At 37.1% G+C, this 19567-nt stretch overlaps 1 protein-coding gene across 10 annotated transcripts in view; it reads right to left on the reverse strand.

Moving 5' to 3' along the window:
* Positions 1–4269: 4269 nt before the first annotated feature.
* Positions 4270–19567, reverse strand: part of LOC126380075 (protein phosphatase 1 regulatory subunit 12A-like) — a 101797-nt gene continuing 86499 nt past the window's right edge. For 9 of the 10 annotated variants that reach the window (XM_050029279.1, XM_050029278.1, XM_050029277.1 and 6 more), the window contains 4 exons: positions 17864–18019; positions 13050–13133; positions 12188–12286; positions 4270–7548 (listed from right to left, as the gene is read on the reverse strand). In XM_050029279.1, coding sequence (XP_049885236.1) covers positions 12188–12286; positions 13050–13133; positions 17864–18019 — 339 coding nt within the window. In that variant the 3' untranslated portion in view covers positions 4270–7548. The remainder of the gene's footprint in view (positions 7549–12187; positions 12287–13049; positions 13134–17863; positions 18020–19567) is intronic. The other variant, XM_050029273.1, reaches the window with a different exon arrangement.

Here is a 19567-nt window from a genome sequence, read left to right on the forward strand (position 1 = left end):
TTTTTTATTTTTTACGTAATAAAATCATAAGTGCTTATACTTGTAGTCACCTAATTTTATTTTGGGTTATACCTACCTGTCCTTTCCCTTTCGAAGAATAATAAGAAGAAAATGACAGGTAAGTATAAATTAAAATAAAGTTAGGTCTGTTGGAATTGTTAATAATATGTATTATCTATTACAATATTCATTATTTACAATGAAAAATACAATACCAGGGAGAATTTTTGAAAGTGTCTCTTAAGTATTTACTCATTTATTTTCTTGATTTCAAGAAAAGTGGAAAATGGAAGTGGGGTGGAAGCAAGAGAAGTGTGTCAGAAGCACATGGGAAATACGCGTGATGTATGTAAGTATGTCAAAAGTAATAACCGACACTAGAGCGTGAGCCATGAATAACAGCGCCACTGTAATTTAAGTACCTACGTAAGAGGCACTTTTCAAATCACCTTATAACAATTACATCTATTAGCAGTTAATTTACCTACTTATAATTTATACTAATATGTTATTTTCTGGAGTATTAGTAGGTTAACAATGTATTTTTAGATTTCGCAAGTAGGGAGGCTTAGCACGCACTACGATTAAACGCAAGCGGTTTAACTTTTCGGACGCCGGAACGCAGATCTCAACCAGACACAATGTAAACTGTATTGTGCCTGGTGTCTCGGCAGATGAGACTCAGAGGTTAAGAATACTTAGCTGAAAAAGCCAAAACGTAACACGTTTTACGTTTTCAAAATCAGTCACTGAAAAACGTCGCTTGTATAGAGAAACTGGCCTTTACCGAAGTGCGTGCTAAGCCTTAGTATTAGTTTCTCTCTCGTTATTATAGAAAAGTATTAATAGTTTTATATAAAAGTCAGAAAAAATTGTACAATTATTGTAATTTTTTTCTTAAATCCCAATTATGGTAGTCAGAGGTACATCCATCCCAAGATGAACTAAGTCCCACACCTCACAGAGCTTTCTGTTAGACCATGATAGGGTGGTCGCCGTCTATAATCACAGAAGGGCTCTACACTCTACACGCATATAATATATTATTATTGGTGCTAATTCCTGCACGCCTTATTTTAAGTTACACCTGTCATTTTCTTATCCGCCGGAAAGAAAAGTGACGGATAATAGACAGGTATAAAATTCGGGATGTGTTCTGAGGTATAAAATCTATATAACGAACGTCATATAGGTAGTAATGCTATAAATTGACAGTACATATCAAACGGGTTGCGTACCAGAAATATCCTCCTGCGGGCCTAGCACCGTCAACACGCGATTTTATTTCGCCGCGACAGAGATCGTCTGTCTCTTTCTGTGCAGTACTGTGAGAGAGTGACGGGTGACGTATGTCGAGGCGAGAAAGAGCGCGCGCTTACGGTGCTAAGCCCGCTGGCCTATGTTACTTATTAATTTAAATCCATCCCTTTCCTTTTCGGCGGGCAAGAAAATGGCGGGTATAACTTAAAATAAAATTAGGTATCTACAGGAGGGTCATTGTATAGTGTACTTATCTATGAATAAAACGAACTCTTATGGTCCTCCACTCCAATAATGTTTTACCAATAATTCCATGGAATAAAATCCAGGTATGCTCAAAACTGACAGCTAGCATTTCAAGGTTAGCCCAACTGACCTCATCCCATCCTACGTTACCATTTCATAAAAAATATATTACCCACGTCCAATGTTACTTTGCAAGGAAATTTTGTACTTTTAGTAAAAGATTTACGTACAGTTTGAATGATTTTTATATGACAAATAATTAAATACTTACATAAGTCAGTAATTCACTTAATTCTCCATAAAAAATTTACGTCCTTGGAATGTTAGAGATACCAATTTAATGGTAATACTTACGTCATCAAGGGCTAGCAATGGCGGGTTGTCATAGGATTGAGCTTACCTGGTCTTCTTATACCATGAATAATTCTATCTACTTACTTACGTATTCACAAAACCTCACTATTCTATCTTTCAGTCACCCGTGGAAGCACATTATAGTGTCAACAGATGGAAATCAGGGGTCTAAAAAGGCTGTATTGAAGCAACTCATCTAGAAATAAATATTGCAATTTGACAGTTGCATGTAAGTAAAACCAAGTGCGCAATGTCATCATTATGATAAATAGGAATATTGCATTTTTAGATTAATTGCTTCAATGTGACCTATTTACCCTTTCTTCTTGAGACACGAAAACCAGTCATTATACCTAGTAAAATTGATGATGATATGATATGAGTAAGCGGAAGCGGTCAGGTACGCAGGATATCCTAGTAAAATTACAGCTCAATTAATATGACAGCATCACGCCTGTATCTCCAAAAGGGTTGGCAGGGGTGTATGGTGTCACACTCGTCGCCAGCTATGTTCAAGTCCCATGTAATATGGGGGCGAGCCTATGCCATTATCCGGGCACAAGTCCTGGAAAGCACGTGATATCAATTCAAATATGAACATGAATTCCAACTAGCATTCCAAATAGCAAATGATTACGATAATCGACAGAGATAAAATATAACCACCATCTGTCAATCTGTCCATCGGTCAATCTTATACATTTATTGGTGCTAATTCCAGTACACACAATCTAATTTTATTTTAAATTATACCTGTCATTTTCTTAACAGCCGAATATGAAACGGACGGATGATTGACAGCTGTTAATTTTAAAAATAATGGAATGAATGAATGACCCGAATCCAATAGGTATCTCGCTGGTGTGCAAACAGTATGACGTGCGCCGTGAACGTAATTCTGTCGGGTTATTTGGCCGATATATTTTTTTTACAGCACCATTGTCGCTGACATGTCGGTTATCATAATATGCAACTTGGCTAAGGCCAGGGCTATCACGGGTTCCGTTATTGTCCTGAGAGCTCTCAAATTGCTCAAAGACACTTTAGATTAACGAGTACGGTCACGATTACTAATATGTATACACTTTGATACCATGTCACATTAACTTTTTTGACAAATTAAACCGTAAGTCTCATTAAATGTCAAATGCGACAGTGCGACAGGGTTCTAAAGTGCGTGCTATTGCTCATGACTGTACATAGTGATTGTGCTCAGTACTGACACAATCGTAAGCATACGGTCACGTCTAATACGATGCACTTGAGAATTAGAACCGTATCGCATTAACATATTTGACAAATCGTAACAAAATCTCACTCAATTGTCAAATTCGTTAATGCGACATGGTTCTAAAGTATAATCTTCCACATTCTTATGTTGTACATACATATTTCTAGACATGACTTTTAAAAGAAATGTTTAGTTATTTTACACGGCTTGTATGAAGAATAAGTAGTATCTTTCGTACTCAGATATACTAGTTTTTTAACCCCATCCGTAAAACACTAAATTTACCTATTTCCTGACAAGAAAACCTCTCGGATACCCAAATTAACTCCATTGAAGCACAATACATATATCGGTATAAATTAACTATACACTAAAGGACTATTGAACTGCGCGACCGAGGCAAATTATATTTACAAAGTTACAAATCTGTTTAATATAAATCTTTAGTACATGACAGCCATCCGTATTTGAGTTATAAGTAGGTTTTCGATTTAGTATTTTACGAGTAATATCCTTCTTTATTTGTCCTTATTACACTACCCAATAAATTGGACCCGATGCGCCGGGATCGGACAATGTAATAGCACTTCACGTTGGCCACGATTTCGTCATACATTTATACCTACACGCGGTGGGTCGGGCTTTAAAAAGGCCCTATTACACTGCCCAAGGGCCAAGTGCAACTCTTATCGAAAGATAATTCTTTATTTTTGGTAGGTACCTTTGTTTGTGATCCGGCCAAGTAGTTAATGCCATCTGCGGCAAATCTACAATAAGTCACGTCAAAAAAAAAACAAAAAAAAAATTTGTTTGTGACACACGTATACGACGGACGGACCTTACTCATTTACGAATTGATATGTTGTCGCTTCATTTCGGTTACTACAGGACCCAGGGCCAACCAAGAGTCAAAAATGACAACTGTCAGTTGTCAAGTGTTCGTAGGATGAGGTGTTCCGATTATAGCCTCGTGCTAAAAGACTATTTAATTTAAGTCTGTTTAAACCACCCACAACTCAAACAACGGACACGTTTACTCACTACTTGCCCAGAAGAAGAGATTGTTTAAACACTTTGAGCATAGCGCAGCTCGGTCGCACAAACACTACTCGTTAAGGCACACCGTAATGCCGCTCTGTGCTACAACTCAAAAGGAAAAGAAAAAAACCAACAAAAAATAAATTAATCAAGAAATTTATTTCATTTAACTCTTACCTCAGGAAATAAATAAAAACTTCAATGAACAAAAATTTTAGAACCGCTAAGTTATAAAAAGGCTAGAATTTTATACATACAATAGTTTTTTTTAAATATCATTCGACGCCTATACTGCTTCGATAAACACATAAATTAACGTCCAAGATAATAGTGTAAACTTGTAAAGGATTGTACGCATAACTCAAATATATCTTATAATAATAGGTATTTGTGATTGACTCCCTCAACGTTCTTACTGTGGCCTACTGCCATAAAATAGGTTCGGATTAAACCTAAGGAACCCTAAAACAGTAAAAGGTCGTAAAATTCACAATTAGGTTAAGTTAATACATAACTTTTGCCACTAATAAATTAATACTATAGAAATAGGAATATACGCAGCCACTCCTATTCCTACGAATAATACCATTTGTCAAAAAATGATAACCGATTTTTACAGCAAATAAAATATATTGTTGCATATGACGTGGCCCCCCAATCTGAATAAAAACATTACACTTCATTTAAGTATATAACAGTCTATTTCATTAATACGAAAGAAGAACAATTTTAAGTTTTACTCGTGCTCATAAAAAATGGCGTACAAAATCGATATATCACATTTCCAATTCATTCACGACTATTGCTTATAAAACTCTATACATAATATATATATATTAGTAATTCGAGATATATATATAACTACACAAAAGTATTGGCGGGTGCAGGGCCCGCTGTTGGGTTTAACTAACCTACTTTACACTTAACTTTTTAGGAATACATCAAAATATCAACACGAAAGTCACTCGTAGAAAACAATAAAGAAAATTGTTCATAATCCGTCAATGTTCAGCAATACGTTGCATCTTGTTCATGAGCCGCCAGTATGCGACCAATGCGAGGTATCGTATGCTGAGTCGTTATATGCTGTACCTAAGTATAAGTACGCACAAGGTCGACTTTACGTCAGTTGTATTATTAGGCCGCAAATGCGTAAAAGGCCGACAATTGTTGTACAAAGAATAGGCCACAAGAAATGTTCACCTTTACCAACCTTGAATGAAATTATCCACAAGAGTCATTAACAGGAGTTTACAGTCCGAAATACCAAGTGAAATAATGCACGCGGACGAAATACACCAGACAAAAAATAAGATACATTTTACGAAACGTCGAAACGGAAACTTTCTATCGAAATACTGAGTGACGTCATCAATAATAACTGTCAAACGTCGTACTCATTGTTACTTAACTCGTCAGGCAAGAACAGAAAACAGTTGAAGTACTTAATTCGTAATTCAAATTCGAAAATAAATTAAAAAGAAAAAGTTGATATATTTTCGGCCAGCTTAGACTGGCTTCTATTCCAAGCTTATTTTTTTATGTAGCTTTTTAGACGACAGTCATTACAATTATTACATTAGAAACGAGTGATATTATTTTATAGAAGTAGGAGGTTGTAATATCAGACTCATCGGAATATATACAAGACTGAATTTGAAATTGCAAGTATTTTTAAAGATAGTATTCGTTAACAAAGTGATTCAGATTGAAAAAGCATTTCATTGTACAATTATAGTATGAGTAAGAAATAAAGAGAAAGTATTAGGTTCATAGGGGCTTGATCAAATATGTAAGTATAATTCCATTTCAGAAATAAATACAATTCCGATTGTTTATGAACACGTATTTTGTTTATGTGGTCTAGTGGTTAGAGCGTTAGGCTCACGATCTGGAGGTCCGGATTCGATTCCCGACGGGGACATTGTCCAAATCACTTTGTGAGAACAGTGTATTTTGTTTGGTAACGACATTGCAGGCCGAAAAAGTATGATGATTCCGTGTTACAGAGGGCATGTTACGCCGTTGGTCCTGGTTAGTATCCGTAAAACACCTCAACCAACCCTCAGTTGAGCAGCGTGATGGAATATGCGTCATCGGGTTGGTTGAGGGCAGACCTGTGTTCAGCTCTGGGACTTATATAAACTGTTTATGTTTTATGTATGTTGTAACAACTGACACCAAGCTGGCGCGCAAATTGTTACCTTTACGCTTGTAGTATATTACAAACGCATTTTCAGACTAGTCAAAACAGTTACTTTTGACTAAGCGTCAAAGCAATAAATTACTATGGATTTTCGACCAAATTGTTGATTTTTACTCATTAAAAGTTGCAATTAAGTCAAAATTAAACATAATATAATAAAATATATATATGCCGCTCCATTGTCGTGTTCTTAGAACAATAAACAACTGTTTTTTTTTTCTCTAAATAGATAATTTCATTTCAACAAGGTTACGAGGATAATTCATATGGATTTTGTACTGCAATCATTCGTAGAGATTGTTCATATTGATATTTTCACTAATAAACTACAATCGGACCAGCGATCGCCATGTGGACTACAGGGGAAGCGTATAAGGAAGGAGGCCGAACGTCTTCGTCGCTCTCGCTCTAACAAGAGCTGATAGAAAGGGACGGAGACGTGGGAAGCTCTTTTTACATAGCTTTAATGAACACGTGAGCTTGATGTAGTCCGAACAGAAAGCTGGATTAGAGTCACAATGCAATAAAGGAACTATTTGATGTGTATACCGCCGCGAGTGAGAGGCTAAGGCGCAGAAGGCTCAGATCTCAAAATTTTAGTCCTGTATCGACTCAGTTGTCATTTGGAGAAGCGCTTCTGCGCTCAGACCGTAACGACTCAAATTGAAAATGGCGCCACGGGCATATACGTGCTGACTAAAACGCAAACATTTTTCATATTGATAACTAGAGTAATAAGTATAACATTACGTCTTTAATTCGTTAACATAATACATGTATACTAGAAAAAAGATAAGTGACTTGTTTAGACGGGTGACACCTAGCCGTTCTGATCGAACCACATGGTTTGCATGCCACACCGCGGAAGCTCCGTACAGACATCTCGTTCTAGCAGACACTACACCCCGTGTGTGCGAGCGAGACGTACAATCCGGGCGCGCTCCTTACTCCTTACGAGCTGAAGAGGGTACGCAAATCGGGGGTGGGGTGAGGTAGCTCGTATCGGTGCGGGGCCGAGTGTCCCTTCTATACATAGCATTATTGTTTATTCTATGGTCGGGGGTGGCGGGGTGAACTAGAAGTGTGCCAGTGTGACGTCAGCTCGCCACACGGGCACCATATCAATTCACTTTGACAGTTTGCTGATCACTCGAATGAGGGCTCCGTTCTCGTCCTTCAATCGCTGGTTTTCTGCTTGTAGCGCCTGCTGATACTGAAATATAGTAAAAAATATTTTTAGAATACATAAAAGCTTGTAATTAATAACATAGGAGGGATTTTATTATAGGACTAGTTGAATACAAGTCTAAATAGAAATAAAGTTTTTTAATATTTTTTGATACTTTCGGTGTAATTGACACCGGCCAAGTAGTTAATACCACTTGCAGCAAATCTACAATAAAAAAAGATATAATTGAGGACACTATTAGGGACCTTTCGCCCAGCGCGTTATCGTATCAATTGTCTGTTTTAGTATAAGATAACAATCAGGATATCCTTTAAAATCTACATCAATAGGTGTCTGATATTTTTTAAGAAATAATGAGTAATGACGTCATGGTTTTTTTTTTTGAGTAGGTTGTCCAATACTGGCAACCTTAGAATATATCGAATCACGCTGCGCGGAAGGTCACTTAACTGTTGTTGGTCACTTAACGGTCAGCTAGTTGCAAATAATGACCGGTTTTGATGTTTACGAATATTTCACATAAATAAAGAAAAGATATAGACACTTTTTAAAGGGATGGTTCAAGTTGATTTGGTCAGAATATTGGGAAGCACAGAATGACTCAGTCTGTGTTCGTGGCACGCACACGCTGTCAACTACTAGGTACCAAATAAATAAGCTATATTACAGACATTATGTACAAAATGCGCAACACTCTGGTGTTAGATAAACTAAATCACCTAAAGGAAAAGGTAAGGCAATCTTTTCTGAACATTCTGGACACCTAAGATCTGTCAAATCTAAGCAAGCGACTCACATGTCGCTCAAAAGCGACTCTTTGAAACAGGAGGGTTAAAATGGCCGCATCGAAGTGATTCATCCAAAAAAAGCAATATTACAATTTGACATTTAAAAGTAAGAAAGCAATGTCAACAAAAGTCAAATAGCAATATTGCCTTTTTAGATGGAATTACTTCAATGTGGCCTTTTTAATGACCTCGTCATGAATTCTCGTTGCGATCCAATTTAACCGTCAGCGCAAAATGTCAACTTGTATTCTCTTTAGAGCGAAGCTGTGTAATCGTCTGAGGCGCCAACGCCATGTCTACATAACCAGTTTAAAAAATATACTGTTTTAGTCCCTCTGTTCAGTTTGACCCTGAAGTGGATCGTATTTCCTCCAGATTTGCCAAATTCAAATTCTTAGAAGACATAAGGCGCGTCGTAACTTCACAATTGGAATCTGTTTTTTTTTTTTTTCTAAAAAATTGTGGCTATGTACTAGACATTCTTTTGCCAGTTACTCAATAAATAATTTTAGAGTTGTCGAGAACTAAAACGGACAATAACAAAGCATGCAGCACACTCCAGCCGTAATTTGCGGACATTGTGTTTCAACCAGATTCTATAGCCATATTTACATTGTAATCATCCTAAATTGACAATTAAAACGAATGAATTGGAATGAGGAGGAATCAAATACACATCACGCTGGTATACAACCAGCTTGACGTGTGCCGTCAACTTTATTCCGTGGGGTTGTACCCCAACGTTAAAGTTTTGAAAGGGTTGTTTAAGAACTCTGCCTTTAATTGACAAGAAGTCCATTCATTTTTAACATATCAACTACCCGTCCCTTTCCTTTTCGGATGATAAGAAAATGACAGGTATAACTTTAAATAAAATGAAATGTGTGTTACTAAATATGTCAAATATGTCAATGCGAACGGTTCTAAAGTGTACTTATATGTACATAATAATATAATGCTCATGAGAAGTAGACATTTCTTATATTTTGTCTAATAAAATCTAGAAAAACACAATATAGCACGATATGACTGCGACATTCATGGTTCCTATATGAATATTTAACATATCTACCCGTGGTAAACACCCTTCACCCTGACCACCAAACTAGAAGAATACAGGTCAATTCTTGACCTATTCGATTTAAAAAACGACCTTTCTAAATTTCTAGTATCTTTGTTTCCCCACAAACTTGCAATAGAGCGTTGTGGAGTATGCGCCATAAAATCCGCGGCGCAGTAGTTGAATAAAAATGGCGATCGTCCGAGCAGGTAGCGATTGCGGTTGTCATGGTTACACGCTGCCCCTCGCGGCCTCCCCTCATACCGCACTTCGATTGAGACCCAATAATTTGTCACTGCACATTTAAGCTCATTGTTCAAGTTATACGCTGCGATTATACCTTCTCTGACCGGTCAAGAATATCGTTTGAATGTCTATTGACGACGAAATCTTCGAACATTCAAGAAGATAGAAAATTACTTCACTCATACACCTTACCAACTACTTAATCAACAAAATATACTTTGTATATACTTAAGCAAAGTACATTTAACAACCAAATATGATGATAATGTCGCGAGGAATTACTAGTCTTTTATACCAATACCACGATTTTTTATTCTTTATATAGCTGGCAATGAGAACAAACGAGGTTTTTTATTTTTCATATATTATGATAGTATATGAAAATCCATAAGTATCTGTGTAATTATTTGTGTTATACGACTTATAAGTACCGAGATAAAACGAATTGAAATTCGCCGGGCGCTGAGTTTTCGCGGGTCGCCTTGTGACGTCACATCACATTATTCGGCCGCACAGAAACATTTTAGTAGTACAGTCATGTGCAATATAATTTTAGACCTCTTTAGGACTCTGTCGCACTAACATATTTGACATTTAGTGAGACTTACAGTTCAATTTGTCAAAAAAGTTAATGTGACATGGTACCAAAGTGTATACATATTGCTCGTGACCGTACATACTCGCTTTTTCCTTTCGTCGTAACTTTTGAAATATTTGTCCAAATTACGTAGTGTAAAAGACAAAGCATATCTACTTTAATGGTGAATAATCCTGGAAATTATCGCGCTAGGCTCTTAATTTTGTGTTATCTCACAGCCACGAATGCCGCAGTCGACCGTCGCAAGTTAGACACGTTTAAAAGCATGCTGACCATGGCACACGGTTAATGTATTATTCATTATGGGGCTCGCGACAAATAAGGCACGGGGCATGGGGTTCATCTCTCCTTGTGACATATCTCTTATACTCTAAGCCCTTGTACATAAGACGCGATTTACTTGGGTATATGTACCTAAATAATAAAACCAAACTAGTTTTTTTAGTCAGTCCCGCAGTGGAGCAGCGTGGTGAAGTATGCTCCATACCCCCTCCGGTTGAATGCGGAGAGGCCTGTGCCCAACAATGGGACGTGACATTATGTTATATAGAATAATCAAAAACACATTAATATAATAAAGATTACATTTTCGACGCCATTTGGATGACAGCGGGTAACAGAGCTGCGGCGGCAGCCATTATTTATCGTCACACAATTCGCGGCCTTATGACTGAGAAGCAACTTGTCAGTCTCAAGTGCTAGAAACTACTTATTCCTAGTATAACGTAGCTATTTGCCTCTATTTCTCATTCGCATCTCTATCTGTCGAGAATATTACTTGAACTCGTTGTTTGGCGTTCCCTCAAGCTAACGTGTTTAGCCAGACAAGGCGAGGTATAGCGCTGGTAATCAAGAAATTACTGATTGTCGTGAAACATGAGCGTCACTATTATTTTTGTCTCTTGTGCTCTATAAAGCGGTTTGTCACAAGTTTCCTTATACACTTACAGTTGCTTGAAAGCGTTTGTTCCTAGAAATAAGGCCGAAAATAAACCAGTCCAACTAGTCAAAACAAGTACATTTTACTTTTAAGTCAAAACAGTAACTAATACCGAATTTGTGAATAGAAAATGGTTTCCATTAATTTTGGCGCAAAACCTGGGCGGTTAAAACGGCCAAATCGAAGCAGTTCATCTGGAAAAGCAATATTGCTATTTGACATTTGTGTGCATTACGCACTTACTTTTATAAGCGTGAATGTCAAGTTGAAACATTGTTTTTTTTTGAGGAATTGCTTCGACGTGGATGATGATTTTTAACCGCCCAGGTCCAAAATTAATGAAAACCATTTTCTATTATGCTTTATTACTCATAAATTTATAATTATTATTTCATTTAAAATTAATTCATAAAATAAATGAGTATTCATTATATTTACTGTATATATAGGCTACTTGACAACTGTTGGAATTTATAATGAATTTATAAAATATATGAAATAATTCCTTGTGACGTCATGGTAAAAAAATCCTAACATGAGTCAAATAGAAACAGAGTTGCTGTAATTTCCAGATTACCATTTTTTAATTTGTTTTTGACCCAGTCGACTGCAGTACTGTTACCAATTCTTACTAAAACTAGCTGCATCTCTTTCATGTCCATATTGTAAGTAGAGGACGGAACTAATTGGGTAGTATTCTAGTATCCTAGGTCAAAGATAAATTATGAAATGCTGATTACTAAATAAAGACAGATCTAAAACTGACGAAAAACATTATTTTATTTATTCTATTTATTTATTTTTTAACTGAATTTGAATCAAGAACAACGTACTAAGTCAGTTTTTCTATGACGTCACAGTGTTTTTTTTTTTAATTTCGTGTTTTGACGTTTAGTAATAAGTAATCGATTTGTCTAGTTGGAGACTAGCCTATTTAAGAGCTGTCAAACCATAAGTCTGTGTCCGCCCGAGTACGCGCCATTGTAACGTAAGAGACATGTCACGGAGGCCCCAAGCTCACATACAGTTACCTATTTAGCGGCAGAGTTGGTCAGTTTGCTCACGACCCTGGTTAGGGCGCGATTCTCCGCCCTCAACCGTTCGTTCTCCGCTTTTAGTTTTTGCAATTGCTACAAAATGAATACGAACATTACAACTATTTGAATGTATGATCCCGAAGTCGACCGGAGACAATCCGGCCGGTAGCTTTACCTCAATAGACAGCAGGACGGATATATAGTATACAGCCGAGTGCGAAAGAGAGGTGTGTCTCTTACCAAACACTGAGCTGCATAGGTACTTTCCGCTACCAATAAAAAATAAACAAGCGACGAACGTGTGTCTGGTTATTTGAGAGCTAAGCAAAAATACCTAGATACCTTGTTTATGTTTTATTGGTCAAGGAGTAGGTCACAGGACTTTATACAAGCTGGTAGACAAGGTGGTATGCTTCGGCCGAGGCTGGCTACCAGCCTCCAGGCGAAGCCACTATTGAGGAACTTAAGACGTAAGCACAGAAGGCGTTGCGAGTACTAAGCTCAACTTACTAGCATCACGCCTATCCCTGATGGGGTTGGTAGAGGTATCTATGTTTAAGTCCCATACAAACCGTGTTACCAATAAAAACACGCGATAAACGTGTGTTTAAGGCATTTGAGAGCCCAGCAAAATTGAATCCAATTATCAAATAATTCGACTGAACTTTGCTTGGCTGTCAAATACACGTTTGCAGCTTGTTTATCTTTTATTGGTAAGGCGGGAAACACATTTTTTTTCTTGTAACAAACGTCTAGGAGTGTGGTGGAACCAAGAGCCCAACAGACCGTCGCTTATCATCAGCAGAGATTCTAGCCAAATGTGAACCTTATTGGATTAAAAACTAAGTCAATTTACCTTAAGCTCCTCTTCCATCTCGGAAAGTTTCCGCTCCATGGCTCTCTTTTCTCGCTTCTCGATTTCGGATAACGAGTTCTGATTCTGTAAATGAAATAAATCAAATATGAAGAAGTAAATATTGGGCTCGCTTTAGTACATATGGTAAACATAAAGGTTTAGACAAAACAGTTGTATATACATTGTTTTAAGTTATTATCACAATTAAAACACATAATAACGGGTTCATACCGCGTTTAAAATGGGGATATCCAATCCAATCCAGTGATCATGGCACTTGCAACAGTGTCGAAATATCGGTAGTCTCATATCTCCATTTTAAACGCGGTAACAACCCGTTATTAAGTGTTTTAAAACAGTTGTACCTAATGATGTCCCGTTCCAGGAAATGTAGCTTTTGTAAAAACTCTTTAATAGTAAGGACTGGCTGTTTTATTTTTTTGGTTTTTTATTCAAATTGCTCTTACTTGTATTCTGATAATTGACTAACTAATAAAGCTCTTCTTACATAACCTTTGCGCCATTTAAAGTGGGTACATTCACAGAAACGGCACACCATTGGTTGTATTAAATGACTCTGCTCATCCATAACCATTTACCATATTATTTTTTTTGAAATACAGTAACTATTACTATTATAACAACATGTAAAACATAACGCTTAACATTGCACCACATTGTAGGGGTGTATTGTATATTCACACATTTCTAGCCAGCTGTGTTTAAGTTCCACACACACACACACACACACACACACGTCGCATAATAAAATTTATATCGCGTAAATACAGCGCACTTAGACAGGTTTTCGGGTGAAATTTTAAGTTAAAATTTACGTGAATTTCGCACATTTCTTGTCATCTAAACGCAATATTTATTTATTATATTATATTCTAAATTCAAAATCATTCGCGATGCATTATACGCAGCGACTGCAATATCGTTCGCTACAATTGAGATAGCAATATTTAACAATAGAGTTGTTATTAGCTAAAGCAGCGCACAGCATTATCGGAGAAGCATCACATATAAATATAGCTTCATTTCCTTGGCTTGAATGTAATTCAAATACAAATTAAAAATTTCAAAAAAAAAACATTCTAATGTCGTAATAGTGGTCCATAATATTAGACGATTAAGACATATTTGTAAAACAGCTGAGGGGTTAAAATAGCCACATCGAAGCAATTCATCTAAGAAAGCAATATTGCAATTTGACATTTGCGCATATAACGTGGCCATTTTTCACCCCCCTGATCGCGTTTTACATTTTTAACCGTTCCCACTCATCAAAGAATGAGTCTTGCTTTAAATTATTTAAATAAATCTTTAACACTCAAGCAACATTATTATGTACATTTCAGTAATTCGCGGACAATAATGTTGATAGCACGTTTAGACATTCAGGTTTACGCGTTACTACGGGTTAAAATCAGGGCTATAAGGAGTAGAATGTGATTTTAACGCGGTAAGAACCCGGTAGTTTAGATAGTGCATTTATTATTTATCGAAACAATAACCTTAATGCGCTGTTGTTTATTGTCTCCAATAAAAAAAAACCCACGCCTTCCGCGCGGAGGTCCGTTATTCATACATTTGACAGCAGCTTTCGACAGTCGAAGAACGCTTTGTCTTTTCCGTGCTATTTATACTTTTTAAATGACATTACAAAGCTCAGGTTCACCAGTCGAGCGATTCGCGGAGTGATGCGCCAGCGTAATTAGTATTTCTGTTTGTAGTGGGCGATATTACTCAAACGTTTAAAATAGGAGAAATGGTGACATTGGCAACGGGCTCGCCAAGGTACTCGCAGTCATTACCTGCCGGGTCTGCATGACAACCGCGCCGCGCGCGGCGCGATTTATATTGAGCGCTTCGACCAATAAACGATAAGAATGCTAACTACGTAGATGGACGTCAAGCGCCTATTGGTCGAAGGCTGCGATTATTATTATTATTGCGTATGGCAGACAAATATCCTGCTTGGATCAAATATCCAGCTTAAGCTCCCTTAACCAAGTCTCTGCTGCATCCGTCACACAATGCAGCTCGGCTATACCACCTGGGAACCGGTGCAGAGGGCACTCGTTCACTATGTGAGATATGGTTTGGTCCGGGTGACCACATTCACAGTATGGTGACTCATTTAAGCCCCATTTACATAGGTGATGGTTTGACTATGGAAGGCTGCGATATAATTCGGGCACGCTACAGGTACATATCGTGGCTGACTTTGCTAACTGACGTACCTGTATTATTTTGCTAAAGTGATTTGCGACGATATCATACATACATAAACAAACGCTAATGATCATTGTTGTGCCGTCCCGGGATTGTTCCCAAAATTATTGCAAACTTCATAACCTAGCCGTAAGGCAGGTAGGATTAGAGTCATCATCATCACCAGCCCATTAACGTCCCCACTGCTGGGGCACGAGCCTTCCCTATAGATGGATAGGGAGATCGGGCCTTGAACCACCACGCGGGCCCAGTGCGGATTGGTGGCTATTAACGACTGCTAATGCAGCCGGGACCAACGGCTTAACGTGCCTTCCGAAGCACGGAGGAGCTCGAAATGAAAAGTTTTTATTTTTCTGTGGTCACCCATCCTATGACCGGCCTTTGCGAAAGTTGCTTCACTTCAACAATCGCAGACCGAGCGCGTTTACCGCTGCGCCACCGAGCTCCGCAGGATTAGAGTACATACTAATAATCCATAGTAATCCCTAATGGGGTGGGCAACTTACAGATACTTTTGACACAAAGTCCTAAGACGATATTAGACATCTCTAATTGTGATACGCATTTCATAAGCGCAATAGCATTAAAAAATCTTAGTACAAAATTCGCTCAGCGTAGGTTTATAAAAGCCACATGGAAGCTAAATCAACTAAAAAAGCATTGCACCTCCATATTTGCACATGTCAAAGTAAATATTAAATGTCAACAAGCAATATTGCTTATTTGGATAAATAACTTCAATTGCCTTTTAGACCTTAGAATAAAGAATAATATTATGCATAGAACGGACACTCAGGGGGAAATGACGTACAATGTTGCCATTGTAATAAAAAAAAAACAAAACAAAATAAGTGTTGTCGTTGAGCACGACTTAAAAGTTACTAAATATTGTACGTTAATAATTATTTATTAAACAGAAACAATTACGATGAAAATTATTATTAGTGGATAAAGTCACCCAATTACAATGTATTCTTGAATTTTTACATATTTTCTCGAATTATGGTCGTCTAGAAGAAGTCGCTTCAAGCGATATGGCCGCCACTTGCCATGTGGCTAGTCGGGTATCTTTTGTCACTATTTTCTTGTATTGTAAAAATGAAAAATGAAAAATGCTTTATTTACCAAAATAATTAACACAAAGCGGTTGAAGTCTCTTTTAAGTTATTAAAATACTCGTGATGGAGACTTCGCCCCTCCACTGACAATGTTACATTGCTTTTGGTTATATAGCCATAAAAATTAGAATGTTACAAAACTTGTTATACTTACAAAGAAAAGTAAAAACGAAAATTTAAAGTTTAAAGCAAGTACATACGTGTGTGTGTGTTTAATTTCTATTTTAGTGCAATAAAGTATATTTGTACGAAGTGTCCTGGCTGTTTCAGCTCTTTAAATTACTAATACACGAGTAACCTATATACTCAACATATAAATAATAGATCAGCATATTCAAGTCTATTATCAAAAACTAACATATCAATCACCGACGCACCGTCATTGCTCTGTCTTAAATCTCGACTCTAAGCTGGCTTCTTGGAGCATACGTTCTATAGTTATAACGAATTTATTTCATAATTTTATTTTAATATTTAAGAAGGACTTCTTTATTACTGGATTGTATTCATTTTATAATAATTATTTTTTAATGTGTAATGATTATATACGATATAACATGTAATACGAACTATCACTACATAGTATAAAACAAAGTCGCTTTTTCTGTCCCTATATACTATGTACGCTTGAATCTTTAAAACATTGATTATTTGATTTGATTTTTGATTTGAAACTACGCAACGGATTTTGATGGGGTTTTTTTTAATAGATGGATTCAAGATGAAGATTTATATGTATAATAACATCCAATAAATAGTGTAGAAATACTTATTTTTGAGGTTTTTAATGTGATGTCCTAAATTTCTTTTTATTTTTTTCCTCAGCATTGCACCCGAGCGAAGCCGGGGCTGGTCGCTAGTTATGATTAGATGAATATGAATATAAATCGTTTTGGCTCACAAGCAAAAGAACTCATAAACTTTTATAATTATCTAATGATGATATACTCTTTTCTATTTATATACATCGCTTTGCGGTCGTCTTGAAGAACTCGCACATTAAATGCCGATATTCCTTTCTGTTCACTAGTAAACCGTTTATTTGTGAACTAAATAGCATTTCAACATGTTTACAATCAAATTTTTGCAAACTACAAATAATAAAAAGATCTTTAAAAACACATTACGGGCTACACTTTGATGTAAAAAATGATTATTTCATCGCCGAAGTATATTGCGGAGTTACTATCCGGCCTAAACCTGTTAGTGTTGTTGCGGCAAATCTACCATACCACACTAACACAACACACTATCACTTACAGGATAAGCTACGACTAACAAGGTAAGGTTGCCAGTATTGGACCGCGTGTAACCATTTTTGATGACGTCATATCTTATCCACACAAATTCCATAGACACGTTTTAACGTTTCGGAAAACATATTAAATCGTCAGTTGTTTAGATGTCACACGAATCGCGTCGCGCTGTGAGGTTGCAATATAAACATGGACATACCACTTGTGTGAGCCTGGTGATGGTGGCGCGGGCATCGCGCAACTGCTGTTCAGAGGTGGACAGGAGCGCGCGCAGTCGACGAACTTCGCTCTGCGACGCCTCGTACAGCGCCTTGTAGTCGCGGTCTTCGCCGTCCTCCGTGCGTTCACTGCCCGACTGAAAAAAACAACGACATCGAAATTTAAAAATTAAAAAAGAAAATGTCATCATATCAAACTCCTATAATAAGTGCATAGTGATGTGCTGTTGCTGGGAATAGTCCCACTTTAGTAAAACGGCGCAAAACTTACGTAAAAATCATAATACAAGAAAAGCAATGTAAAAAAGCAGCCAGTGTCCATTGTATTAAAAGTTTTTACAACGGGAACATTCCTACTTTTGAAACATTCCAGGGAACGTCACATCACTGGTATTATTTTGTCATCAACAAGACTCGCAGCAATTCCTGAATCGATGAAAAAAAATATAATTATATCTTTAATTTGTGTTCACATTTTGTAGTTGGAATTGCAACGTTTTTCTTTGTCGGATACGTAATTTCGGAGCTGCTTGTTTTTCACGCAACTGTCGCTTATTTCGTTAGCAAAACTTTCAAGAATCACCCATCTGTTTGAATTTGGAATGTTAAATGTGAAATTGAAGTAGCATGTAGTAAAAATGTCTGGTATTGAATGTGTTCCTCTAGTTATTAAATAACTTGTAATGTACCCTCACTGATTTAAAAGATGTGTTGCTGTTGCAGTTTCTTGTCATTTCTTCTGCTCAGCCATAACACCTTGCGGAATAATGTAAATTCAAAAATGTTACATTGACCTTCAACAAGTTTATCCATGATAATTATTTTGAATAAATGATTCTGATTCTGTAAGTTCGTGAACCGTTATTTTATTAATTGTAATAGTTGTATCTACGTACTGATAGACAGATATGTAGGTTCGCAAACATCGCGCCACGTCCCTTATTTACGGGAGCCCTATTCGCATGCGTTATTACCTATATGCATCCTGTGAATTATGCAACTTTTACGTATAGGGCGACGCAATAGATATCCTTGTCCCATGCGTATTATTAGTCTAGTTAAGAGAAAGCCAGTTTTTAATGGGTTTGATTCCGGGGTCCGGTCCTAAACCACGGAACTACGGGTTTCGACCATAAACGATTGTGCGATATCTCAAAACGTCGATAGTGAGGTACACATTACCCGATGTACATGACCCCAAACCAATTGGGCGGGATTTTCCTTCGAGTCGGAAGGTCCAGTGGAAGTCGTTTCAATAATATAACACCCATAACCCTAATAACACCCTCCAGGCTCAATACTTATAATTCTAATTTTAAAAGGAATCGAAATTCAAAACATGCAGACCGAAGCATAATTTCAAAATGGCCGCGTTTAAGTTCTCTATTTTGTACTACGATGAGCCGTGTGTTTTAAGACAGTTATTAAACAGAAACTTTGTAAAAAAAGTTTATTATATTAGTGATTATCTAGAAGATATGAATGCATTGGATTAGCTGTCCGGGAACTGATTAGGGAATGCAATCCCGATATAAACGGATTACATACATACATTTACATAAACAGCTAGCCTATATACGTCCCACTGCTGGGCACAGGCCTCCCTGGGGGGGAGGAGTCATCAGACAAAGTCTGAAAATGTATACAATGAACGTAAGGCCGACTGTAACGACTACTTACATCAG

This window comes from Pectinophora gossypiella, chromosome Z, assembly GCF_024362695.1.
Source record: "Pectinophora gossypiella chromosome Z, ilPecGoss1.1, whole genome shotgun sequence".
Classification (NCBI taxonomy): Eukaryota; Metazoa; Arthropoda; class Insecta; order Lepidoptera; family Gelechiidae; genus Pectinophora; species Pectinophora gossypiella.